Below are 12,806 nucleotides of genomic sequence, written 5' to 3' on the forward strand. Positions count from 1 at the left end.
TTTACTTTTATATTCATATTATAAAAATACCTAACTTAAGACGAAAAATAAATAAAGAAATAATTATATTATCTTAAGCTAATTATCAGAGCAATTTATTGAAGTTAATATTATTCCATAAATAGTTTTTATTCCCGAAATCATCCCTTAAGGGTGTAAAAAATGGGGTGAAAACCTATAGAGTGAACCAATTAGGGGGTGAAACTGAAAAGAAGGATGGAATAAAAAGCAGATTTGTTTAAAAATTAAGGTACCCAAATTACTAATTACAAGCAGACGAAGTCGCGGGCAAAAGCTAGTAATAAAATATTTAACTAACCTCATTGTGTCGGAATATTATCTAAAATAATGTTTTATATAATATCTACTAGGTATCTACTTAGTAGCACCTGAAAATTTAACCAATAGCTATCCAACGTATAATTTAAAATGATCTGCCTGGATATTTTAAGATAATGGGTAAATTCAATTAAAATACTCCAGCGTCACTTTGCGTCACACGAGCGCAAACATTTTCAAGTTATTTTAAACCAATTTCCCTGACAATATTAAAACCAGAGTAACATACTATGAAAATACCTATTCTGTTTTCCGTGTGGCTCAAGCGTCAACTTTCGGCACACTGCGCTAAATAAAGTTGTGGCTTTTCGGCTCCGTCGAACAGAAAAATACTATACTTACACACCTCTGCCAGTAAATAAGAAAGTCTCAGATCACATGTAATTGTCGCATTGTCGGCCGAGGCGAAGCCGATATTTCTTACTTTACTTAAGTACGGTCATGAAGTTATATTGTTTAAACTGGAGCGAGTTGTCAGTTTTTTTGCCATACTAATTTGAACCTTATCACCGAGACAGAATGTTGTTCGTACCAGACTAGAGAAAACGGTCCACATGAGATAGAAAAACCCGAGCCCTGTGTCTCACTCGCACATGATGCCAATGTTAAAAAGATACTATTGTGGTAGAAATTATATCAATATACTACTGAAATTCATTACCTTCTTATACTATTTTAGTGCTATATTCCAATTACAGTTCTGATATCTTTTAAGTAATTTGTTAATTATTATGATGTTAATATTATTAACTGATTAAGCATGCTTGATGTGCGCAACAAAAAAAACAGTAAATTGAATATGGTAGAAATTGTAGTAACTTTGAATATTAATTGGTATCCCCAACTTGATGACGATTAGGGTGACCATGATGTCGGTACGATTTGGATCGGTCTTACAAAATTGTTATTTCATACTTAATGTAATAATAACTTTACCTAATAAGGCGTAGGGATGTGACGACCCCATCGCCCGCTGGTTTTACCAGTGCAATCAGTCAACGCAGGGCAGCTTGTGGCGAGCTGTTGGGGATTAGCGACCTCACGTACCCGAGTGCTCCTGGGGAGTTCTGTTACCCGCAAGGAGGGTGGGTGGGACAGGATTCTCTGCCTCTGGCTTGCCTTAGCCGGCCGGCCAGAGTGGAGTCGTTAGAGCTATAAGCTCCAGGGGTGGAAGTGAAATATGCATAAGACGCGAGTTGGCACAGTGGCTGATAACAGCCACTGGGTAGAAAGCGGCGCACACCTCTCGACACCCCTGAGCCGCTCACACCGGTGTTGCCCTTGAGCCATCCTAGATGTCGCTTTTTGTGGGGGCCCATCTTGTGAGGGCGAGTCACCGTCTGCCGGAAATAAAATTGCATACCGTTTTATTAGGCAGGCGTCCGGTTTTTTACCCCATAGCTCAGTACTTAGTCCATCGCTTTCACCCAATAACCTAGTTCATTTTAGATTCCATCAACTCTCAATAGCCCTTACACCCTGGCGGGTGCTGCCTCTGCGTGCGTCCCATGACACGGGCAAGGGCAGCATCCGCTCGGTGTACTCCTTACATTTCATTAAAGTGTCAAAAGGGCCTCTACGTGTTGGCTTCGGCTCCGCGCACGCCTCCCAAAGGTCCGGAACACCATTGTTCCGTGATGGGAAAGACATACTTTACCTAAATAGTATACTAATAAATAAATAAAGATATACTTATTTCGGCATGTTTAATTATTCGGTTCACGTAATGAGAGCTACATAATTGCCAAAAATTAAATCCGAAGTCCTTGGACATTACAGACTCATATTTATACATAATATTTAAATACTGGAACGTTAATTCTAACTATTTATATATATGTAATCGATTCTATATAGGTTGGGCCGACATTTCCGTCAGTATACAAAAGCGGCAAATTTGAAAATGTTGTTCCAATTACAGATCTACGATGACGCTTACGCTTAAAGAATAGCTAAAGTATGTAAAAGGGAAGTCATCACGTATATGAACACACCATGAGTATGATATTGATAGTGATATGTATTTTGTTAAATTATGAATTATGAAGAGCATAAATAGTGTGGAATGCCGGTTTACACAGTTAAATGTAAGTTTTTATTTCGTCGTGTGCTAATATTTTATCATTTTAGTAAATAATCAAGATAATTTCGTGTAAAAACATAAATTGTTACGCTACGCTAGGGCTTGACAAAATGACTAGTATCGATAACCAGTGGGCATAGTAATAATATAAATTTATTTGCGTTGCAAGTGTTGAAAGTAGGAATTAAATTCGCAACGAGTGGTGATAAATTAAAACACGACCGAAGGCAGCGTTTTTAATCGATACGATTTGCGAATTACCAAGTACAACTACAACGTTTTACCGGACCCTGGATATCTGTCTCGCTCTCTCTTATAGCTGTCTTTGATAGAAATAAATAGAAATAGAAAATATTTATTTGGCGTACAAAACATACCTACATTACGGTAAGTACAACATAAAGTTAACAATACAGTAAACATATAGGATGCTGCTCAGCATAAGCAGTGTCTGTAAGATACTACGCTGGTTTTCACCCAATACGTACGATGGACGTACGGCGGACCACCTTCCTCACAATCAACCATGATCGCATTGATCGCGATCCAATGGGTTATTCCCACTAGTTACCACCAAGTTCTTACCAGTGGTAACTACTGGGAATTTCTTTCCCACCTTTTACCACAAAAAGGTGGGTAAAAGGTGGGATTTTTTTTCCCAGTAGTTACCACCAAAATATTGTTAGAATTGGATACTAATAAAAACAGTATAAATAGTATAATATAAATGTAGCGTGCTGTAATAAATAATTATGTGTCAGTTAGTGATTCAGTAAACTGCTTTAAAAGTGATCAAAAATATTAAAACAGTTTTACCGGTATAAGTGTAAAAACTAAAATAGAAGTCTCACTCTAGTTAAGTAGAAATTAATTTATTATCCGGATTAAATTTATCTTATTAACTGTAAATTGAATTACATATTTATACAAACGAAGAAACAAATCAGTCAAAAACCGACAGAACTGATTTCGTTTTATTATTTACAGCGATGTACTTAATTTCGTTCTATTATAACACGATGCAGAGCTGGAATATGTAGGTATTCATAATTTGTAGTCAGACTAAATAATTAAAGGGCATGGCATGGTTGTTATTAAAACCGCTTAGGGCGCGCTTCGGATGGGCTGGCTGCTCGGACTAACCAGCATAGGCTCGCATTCCAATTACGCTCGGGTAGTACATCGCTCGGTCATGTTACGCTGGTTGGCTCGATTGCTTAAACACCCACGCTAGCGGGATGGTAATAACACTCTACCAGAGGGGCATCAGGTACTATTCGAACACTCCTTTTTTTGTATTTAACTTTTATTCTTTTGGAAAATATGTTTATTGGAAGAACGTGTAAGTAATTCAAATCACATAAATTTTCTTAACCCTTAAATGCATAGTGTTGCCAAATGTCTACAAACCATTAGACAGCTCACAGTTTTAAAATAAAAAGGCTTACATTCTTGAACGCACCTTTATGCCAAACGTCAAGTAATAGAATACTGATTTAAGGGTTAAATTTACGCAATATTTTTAAATTATAAAAATTACGTTCGTTTTAAGACGAAAAGTCGGCAAACTTAGAAAAATCCACAAGTTGATAATTTTAATATGTGATTTTGAACGGTTTTTTCGGGGTATGTAATTATTTTATATTTAAAAACTTTATCATAGGTATATCACAAATAGTGTACCTTTCCAATGGTAGTAAAAAATGTCATTTATATATTACTGAAAATTACATATTTACATAAATATGATTTAGCCAATTCAACTTCTAACACTGATTTCGCAGTGAAAATCGAAGTTATATTTTTTTACTATTTTTCCTAGAATGTACAAACAATTATGTGATACATATATAAATTTCGGGCAAAAAAAAAATCATGCATTTAAGGGTTAAATTGAGTACCACGAAGGGGCAAGAGGGCGTGAGGCTTAGAGCAAAATTCAGACAAAGAGTAAAATAATAATTATGTACTTTATCTGGTTCTGATGGCGATGGCGTGCGAATGCGAACGTCTATAAAACCTGGTAGAGTTGGGGATGTTTTCGTTTCGCATAATATTCACATCCTGTATGAAGTAAAACTGTCCCTCGCCCTCGTTTAATATAATGTAACGCGCCCGTGCCCACAGTTGCTTCCGACATACTTAAAAGTGGACTGATTAGATTGCCGTATTCATTCTTTGGGCCAGGTAAAAAGGGATGAAAGTTTGGCGGGAGGAGTAAATAACCAAATATATTTCATGTGTTTAATTTTAGCTTAGCCTAAATTTGTTCCAGTATGATTATCAAACTATGTCAACCTATACCATTCTTATCGGCCATAAGGGCTGGCAGTTATGCCGAACAAAGAATATTTCGCAAGGGTCAGACACGGGCGACACGGCGGTTAAGAACAAAAGGGGGCGCGGTGCGCGCCACACTCTGTTCAGCCTTTTTGCACTCGTGTTATTTAATAAGAACAACACAAAGGATATTTAGGAACGATTGTTTAGCAATTACAAGGCATAGGTACCGATATTATTCATACTTATATTGCGATAAACCATTCAAAGTTGTAACCTATCGAATATGCATAAGGTGTTACCATAACTCTTATTTCGTAAAGTTTGATGGTCATACATTGTTTCTTACTTACACGTTCTTGCAATAAACATATTTTCCAAAAGAATAAAAGTTAAATACCTACAAAAAAAGAAGTGTACGAGTAGTACCTGATGCCCCTCTGGTAGAGTGTTATTACCATCCCGCAAGCGTGGGTGTTTAAGCAATCGAGCTAACCAGCGTAACATGACCGAGCGATGTACTACCCGAGCGTAAATGGAATGCGAGCCTATGCTGGTTAGTCCGAGCAGCCAGCCCATCCGAAGCGCGCCCTAAGCGGTTTTAATAACAACCATGCCCTTTAATTATTTAGTCTGACTACAAATTATGAATACCTACATATTCCAGCTCTGCGTCATGTTATAATAGAACGAAATGAAGTACATAGCTATAAATAATAAAACGAAATCAGTTCTGTCGGTTTTTGACTGATTTGTTTGCTCGTTTGTATAAATATGTAATTCAATTTACAGTTAATAAGATAATTTAATCCGGATAATAAGTTAAATTTCTACTTAACTAGAATGAGACTCTTCTATTTTAGTCTTTACACTTATACCGGTAAAACTGTTTTAATATTTTTGATCACTTTTAAAGCAGTTTACTGAACCACTAACTGACACAATTATTTATTACAGCACGCTACATTTATACTATACTATTTATACTGTTTTTATTAGTATTCAATTCTGACAATATTTTGGTGGTAGCTACTGGGGAAAAAAAATCCCACCTTTTACCAGTGGTAACACTGGTAACTACTGGGAATAAAAATTCCCAGTAGTTACCACCAAGCCGAGTTGCTGGTAACTAGTGGGAATTTTTTTCCCCAGTAGTTACGAGTGGTAAAAGGTGGGAAAAAAATTCCCAGTAGTTACCACTGGTAAGAACTTGGTGATAACTAGTGGGAATAACCCGATCCAATACGCCCATCCCATCTGTAACAGCTTTTATAACGACTAAAAGCTTTATAACGACTAAATTAAGTAAGGTTATGTGAAGCGTTTTACAGAAGAGAAAAAAACTATATCCATCTCTTTTCTGGGGCAATTATACTAGCATAGGGTAAATACAGTATGATTCTCTCGAATTATGCACGAATGAGAAAAGATCCTGGCCAAACTATACATTCCATCTTATGCTAATATCCCACATTCATATGACTTATGGTCACCCTAATTAGAAAGAGATGGAGGGCTCAGGTTTGACCTCTCATGTGGACACACTTTTTGGCCAGTGTACACTATCCAGTTTACTCTCTACGTCCGTGAGTACGGTATGTAAGTACATACAGACATATTATACTATAGTAAATACAAGCAGGTGGCGCTTGTCTTGTCTAATGTATCATCTGAATCTGACAGCACGTAACGTCATTTACCTAACTACAGTCGCCAACACTGCAAACTTCGATTGTATGACAGCAGCTAGGTTCATGCATGTGGCTCTCTATTGACATGACAGTGACCCTCACAGCGCGATTGTACCGAGTTACTCTGTTCAGGACTAATTTTGTAAAGGTACTATTTTAAAAGCGAGCAAGTGCTGTTAACCACCCGCTCAATACGCCAGGGGGGCTTATTACTATAAATAGAGACCCCCCCGCGTCTCGAGTGCACTTTGTAAACTTTCAATACAAACGTATTAGTTTGGCATCAAGCAAAAACAGACTTTATGCGACATGGTATAAGGTAGAAAAAATCTGTGACAAATTGGTGTGTACCTGCTATGCCAGCTGCATATACACTTCAGATGCAGCTGATGTGGTAATTGAGCGTTATTATGTGGGAAGCACGAATAAACCACGATTTTCTTTAGCATCTTAGACAAAACTCTACAAAAGCAATAAATCATGGCAGTTTTATTCATAGTCAAGAAATAAGTAGGTATACATAGGTACACTTGACTAGACTACCTAGTCAACAGCAGAAAACACTAGAAAAGCGGCTGAATTCCATATTATGATAATGAAAAATATAAAATTTACCGTGTGGTAACTACACCATTTAACCATTATTAATATTTAACAATTTCCGGGGTTACGTAGGCAGGTAGTTGGCTACAAAGGTTACCAAACGGAGCCTCATCTTCACCGTAAAGACCCGTAAAGGTAAGCGGAACTCTAAAACAGAAGTCGGTTAACCTAATACCTATTAAATTAATAAGTAGGTAGATATTCTGGGTACCACTAGTGTCTAGAATTAGACCAAGCAAAGTCTGCAGCGATTTTGATAGCCCACGCAGTGTAAGTGTTTTTATACGTCATAATTTCATAGAAGTTTGACGTTTAAAATAACACTTGCATTACGTGGGCTATCAGAATCGCTGCAGACTTTTCTTGGTCTAACTCTAAAATCATTCACCTTAATAATTCCTTAACATACATGTATAATCTTTTTAACCTTGTGTCCGTGTGAGCAAAAAACATGGATGACATCATGAACAGCGCCTTGCCCTTGCCTACAAGCAATTCACGCTATTCATAGTAATAATAACAGTAAGGTTCAGAATAGTTCAATTGAGCCCGTTTTAATGCAGGCAAATGTAGTTTGGCACAATTGCACCAGAGACCAGTAAATGGCAAAGACAGGTCTCGAACTATGTTGCTTGCACTCTCTCCTAATATTCATTATTAATATTGTACAGTGAGCATGAAATAGTGACGGCCAAAGTGGCCAAAAATATCTGGGCGCATCCTTATTTTTTATTGACACACAAACACAAGGTAACAAAAGGTTGTTACGGTATATTTGGCTACTTTGGTGGTCAAGTATTATATCATTTCATTTGTAAGGGTTTGATTGATATTGATGTGTTTTGCACTGTTTATGCTTGGAATATGAAACCTTGGAATATGAGTTGTCACTGTAACGTAATATCTGTTTTAACGCTCGCAGATAACTCAATAGAGTCAGTCGATCTCGTTAGGGCGTATTGTGTTGGGGTAAGGTGGAATGGATTTTTGATGAGATGAGCAATGTTGCATTGGAACCACCATAAAAGAAAAATAGTACATTAAGGAGAATCTTTACAAAATATATGTTTTTGAGACTTTACTAAGTAGCGTACGCAGCGCATGATGGCGAATTTACAAAAAACGATGTCTCTTCAGTGAACAAATACGATGTGATATTGATTGACAGTCTGAATTATTTACTTGTCTTTGCCTTTTGCTGAGTTATTAGACTCAATTAGAAATACAAGTGCTCCTTTCATGATAAAACCAAAAAATAGATGGGAAGTTGCCAGAGAATCGCACTTATCGCGTGAATGAACGTAAAATGATAACAAACAAAGCAGAAAATTACTAATAAAGATAAAATATTAATCAGTAACAATGTTTTTAGTTGAACAGATGTATGGACAATTGAACTGATAATTTTTTTTACAATAATATTTGTTGTAGATTGGATCATCATAAATTTATAGTCTAGTTTTAGTCAGTAGAGTAATTGTCATTTTGTTCTTTTCTAATGTTTTGATCACATATCCATTATTTTTTTATTTATATAGCCCTTTGTTCTGAACATGTTTGTTGATTTTATGATAGTAAATTAGTTTTGAATATTTATATGAAGTCTCTTAGTTCAGTGTGCCTGCCGGCGTTCACAGACAGGATGAATTACTAAATTTTTTTTTTACTTGGTGACAGAAATGTCGGTCTTGCCCCACAATTATTTTAGGTATTCTGCCTTCAATAATAGTATGGGTCTCAATAAGAAATTCTTAGACCAAATTTTTAATAAAATTTAATTTAGTATTAAATGTATTACTTAAGGGAAAATTATTGTTATTGATACTGAATAGGGGTTCAATTTGTACCAACAGTTATTCCAAACAGGTATGTTGTGATACATTTTATTTATTTACTGTTACGAGTTACACTAATTGCCTGAGCAAACATGTTAATAGCTGCAGGGTCATGGATATTATTAATTAACATTTATCACATTGGACATTATCCTTTCATAGAGTCTGTTCGGAAAGAGAAGAGTCGTGGAATGTACTGAGCTCCATACATTCCGTGACTCTTATCTTTCCTCACAGACTATATATGTGTGGTAGTCACAAGTTGTAGGTTCAAACCTCGGCTGTGCTTGAAAGACCAAAAAAAATTGTTACTGAAAAAATACAAAAAATGTACGGACAAGTACAAGTCGGACCGGGGGTTCCGTACTTTTTAGTATTTGTTGTTATAGCGGCAACAGAAATACATCATCTGTGAAAATTTCAACTATCTAGCTATCACAGTTCATGAGACCTGGTAACAGACAGACAGACAGTGGAGTCTTACTAATAGGGTCCCATTTTTAGCCTTTGGGTATGGAACCCTAAAAGTAACTGAAAAATCGGTCAGCATCCTTATCAAACACAGATACGAGGTTATAAGCAAATACTTATAATAATAAAATGAAAGATTTTCTAGTTATCTAAGGGTGGCATTCCATCTGTCCAATGTGTATTTTGCGTCTCAAATTTTGCTTAATGAGAGTGAGACACAATGCACATTGGACAAAGAAATTGCATAGGTGGAATTACATACATACTAAAGTACGGGGTATTCCAATAGTTGTCTTACAAGAACTAAACTAAGATGAATCAGTAATGTATAGACAGCTGTAATAATATTTATTTAGGTACAGTTCAGGCTGATACTATCCTATTATGCCTCCACAGAATTCTGATCTACTTGATTAAATATTAGTTTTAAGCCTCATATTTACACAAAAGAGAAAACTGTGAGTATGAAAGGGCATTAGGGCCAAAACTACACAAAGTATTTTATTTTAAGGGGGGCAACAGGGGACTCTCGCGCGGGCAGCTTTCTCGCGCAAAGGATTGCCATCGCTATACAGCGCGGGAATGCTGCCTGCGCGATGGGCACCTTGCCGAGGGGCCTAGGCTTAGAAGGTAGGTTTTAGGGATTTTTATTTTTTTTGTTAGGTTTACTTACTTACTTACTCCGTTGGCTCAGCGACCCAAAATGAGACTTGGCCTCCGACACAAGACAGCGCCACTTTTCTCGGTCCTGTGCGACCTCTCGCCAATTGCTGACCCGAAGTTCGCGCGAAGTTTGTTAGGTTTAGTTTTAGTTAATTTATTTTATAAGGTACTTGTATTAAGTTTGTTGTATAATTGTGTTTAAAAGTATTTTATTAATAATAATCAAATCTTCATTTGCCTTAATTTTACTTAGTGTAGTCACAATTACTGTCTGTTAGTGAAATATTAAATTTAAACCCTAACCCTACTCACGAATCCCTTCAAATCTGTACCATGTATACCTAAGTGTTCAAATCTTATATCACTAACTTGAACTGCCTTCAGCATATCAATACTAACATTATTCGATTCTTTATGGCATTATTTCAATTAGTAATACTTCGCAATTTACTGGCTAACTTTCTATTAAAAACGAGAGTGGAAAGAAATGAATATGCTGATACAGATTATATCTCTTACCTTTTTCACAATCCAATTCCAGCAAAGAGCTAATGGGTGTTGTAGCTAAAAACACAAACACAAATTCCACTATTGTTTAAGTAAAGTCTCCGTAAAATAATTTCTTTCGGATTCCGCGATAATCAATACGCGTACACAAAAAACAGTCAACCGACTATCATCTCGTCTCTCAGACAACTATACAACGTAACTTTCACGTATACATCCGCTGAGTTCTGGATGATTTTATTGGCCGATCTAAAAAGAATTTATTAAATTTAAAATTACTCAAATGTTAATTAACTTGATTTGAATCACAGTAACAACATAAAAGTTGTCAATGAGGGAAATTGGTGAAAACATACTCATGTGAATTAAACTGTCATGGCAACGTTACGTTCTATGTCCGTGATATTTGTACGGTGTAGCCAGGTAAAAGTTCTTAAATATGACAAAAAATGTAAAGGGCTCCACAGACATTTGTGATTTATGGACCCAACAAATGAACAAAGTGAAATGAAGCGATAAGTTAGAATGAAACAACGTATCACAGCATATATATTTGTAACAATATTGAAAAATCGTTTTTAGACTACGCAATTTCTTGGCCCTATTTCTCGTGTACCCTGCTCCGAGCTTTATCTTCCCCTTTTTGAACAATTAATTTTATTGTATTCGTATAAATTAAAATGCTTTAAGTGAGGTATGTTTGGAAAAAATAGAGTCGTGGAATGTATGGGAAGTATGGGAACAATACATTCTATGAGTTCTATGACTCTTCTCTTTCCAAACTTACTCTACCTAGGGCGCCATTCATATATTATGTAAGACGATGCGCCTAGCTAGCTCGGTGAAGGATCTAAAAACAACTTATGAAATTTGAGACAGTTTACATTCAAGTCATGATTTGGGTTTGTAAAATGTATTTGCATCTGCCATATCTAGGATTGTTTTTCTTAAAATATTTATTATAGATGAAATCTTGAGTTATTATTATGAGGGTCATGAAGTAACGTCAAAAACCTTTAATGTCTCGATTTACATTTTACTGTAGCAACACAAGTTACCAGGACCGTTCCGAAACTATTATATTATCTTCCAACGGTATGTCGTGAATTTTATGTTCTCAAGTTTTCATTTAATAATTTATTTAAACGTGAACAACTTATTTAATTATTTGTATGAATATAGTAATTACATTATATTTTTAACCACAACGTATTTATTCTTTAAATAAATTAAATTAAAGAGTTCATGAAATTTGAACGTGTTCTATTTTTTATCTCTTTCTTTCACTCTACGTCATTCTCTCACGTTCGATGTATGGTGTCATTTCGTTTGTAATATTCGTGATTAAAGAAATATTAAAATGTTGAGAAGATTCCTTGTATGTTTAGTCAGCTATGTCTTGCTACATTGAAGATATGCTAGTGACTTTTGGTGGTGTGGAAAAGTTATAGCGAAGAAATTGTAGTTAAATAGTTCAGTATGAACTGTCACCAAGTATTAAGTGGAGCCTGTAATTCAGGAGATCAATGTTTTGCTGTGGGTTCAGTCGAGGGAATCCCTTTCACAGTAAGTCATATGGTTGAGCATTAAATGACAGTTCTTATTATGCTAGGTCTTGTGATGAGATATCTTTTAAGGTGGTAATAGAGTAATCGTTCTAACAGGAAAATCTAATTTAGCATAGATTGATAAGCACTATATTTTGCATTGGGTGCTCTATTAGGTTTCTGGTAGTAATGAAACAAGTTTAAAAGGATTCTAGTGCCTTGCGGCCAGTAATTATGGCCTCATGAAAGAGTTAGATAATTTCCTTGAACATTAATTTGCATCTGTTAGCTACAGTTATTTAAATAAGAATGTTATTGTAGACACCATTGTTATCCTTGAAGGTGATCAGTTACATTGCTTGTCATTGTTATTATGGTCTTGTTGATTTAATTTCAAGTTCACACTATTATTCTTGAACCTTTTAGTTAATTATGATTTATCTCTAACAATCTAGACTAGACTAGTCTAGACTTTTTAGAGTACTAACAAAGTACATGCTGTAGATAGTCTCTAAACACTCACAGATAACACTTAAATTTATTACTGATGTTTGTTTATACTATGTCATATTACAACAAAATTAAATATACTTCATTGTAAGGCATTATACATTTCTTGCATTTCATAGTTGTAGTAGTGTTGTATATCTTAGGGTGGTAGGGTCATTGCGCTAGTTTTTGTCCACTTGACGAAATTTGAATATAAACCTACATTGCTGCATAAATATGGACTAATTGCAATCCTTAATGTCTAAGCAATACATCAATCTACATAAAAATTGTATTT

At 35.6% G+C, this 12,806-nt stretch overlaps 2 protein-coding genes across 7 annotated transcripts in view; one reads left to right on the forward strand and one right to left on the reverse strand.

The window, feature by feature from the left end:
• LOC134798796 (endophilin-A) overlaps positions 1-10,679 on the reverse strand; it is an 89,982-nt gene extending 79,303 nt beyond the window's left edge. For 3 of the 6 annotated variants that reach the window (XM_063771182.1, XM_063771181.1, XM_063771185.1), the window contains exon 1: positions 10,485-10,676. The gene's annotated coding sequence lies outside the window, so the exon portion shown is untranslated. Of the gene's footprint in view, positions 1-10,484 lie in introns of all 6 variants that reach the window. The other 3 variants (XM_063771184.1, XM_063771183.1, XM_063771179.1) reach the window with 2 other exon arrangements.
• A 1,094-nt stretch (positions 10,680-11,773) lies between these two features.
• Positions 11,774-12,806, forward strand: part of LOC134798807 (dmX-like protein 2) — a 101,075-nt gene continuing 100,042 nt past the window's right edge. Inside the window, exon 1 of the mRNA XM_063771195.1 lies at positions 11,774-12,038. Coding sequence (XP_063627265.1) covers positions 11,952-12,038 — 87 coding nt within the window. The 5' untranslated portion in view covers positions 11,774-11,951. The remainder of the gene's footprint in view (positions 12,039-12,806) is intronic.

This window comes from Cydia splendana, chromosome 17 (assembly GCF_910591565.1).
Source record: "Cydia splendana chromosome 17, ilCydSple1.2, whole genome shotgun sequence".
Classification (NCBI taxonomy): domain Eukaryota; kingdom Metazoa; phylum Arthropoda; class Insecta; order Lepidoptera; family Tortricidae; genus Cydia; species Cydia splendana.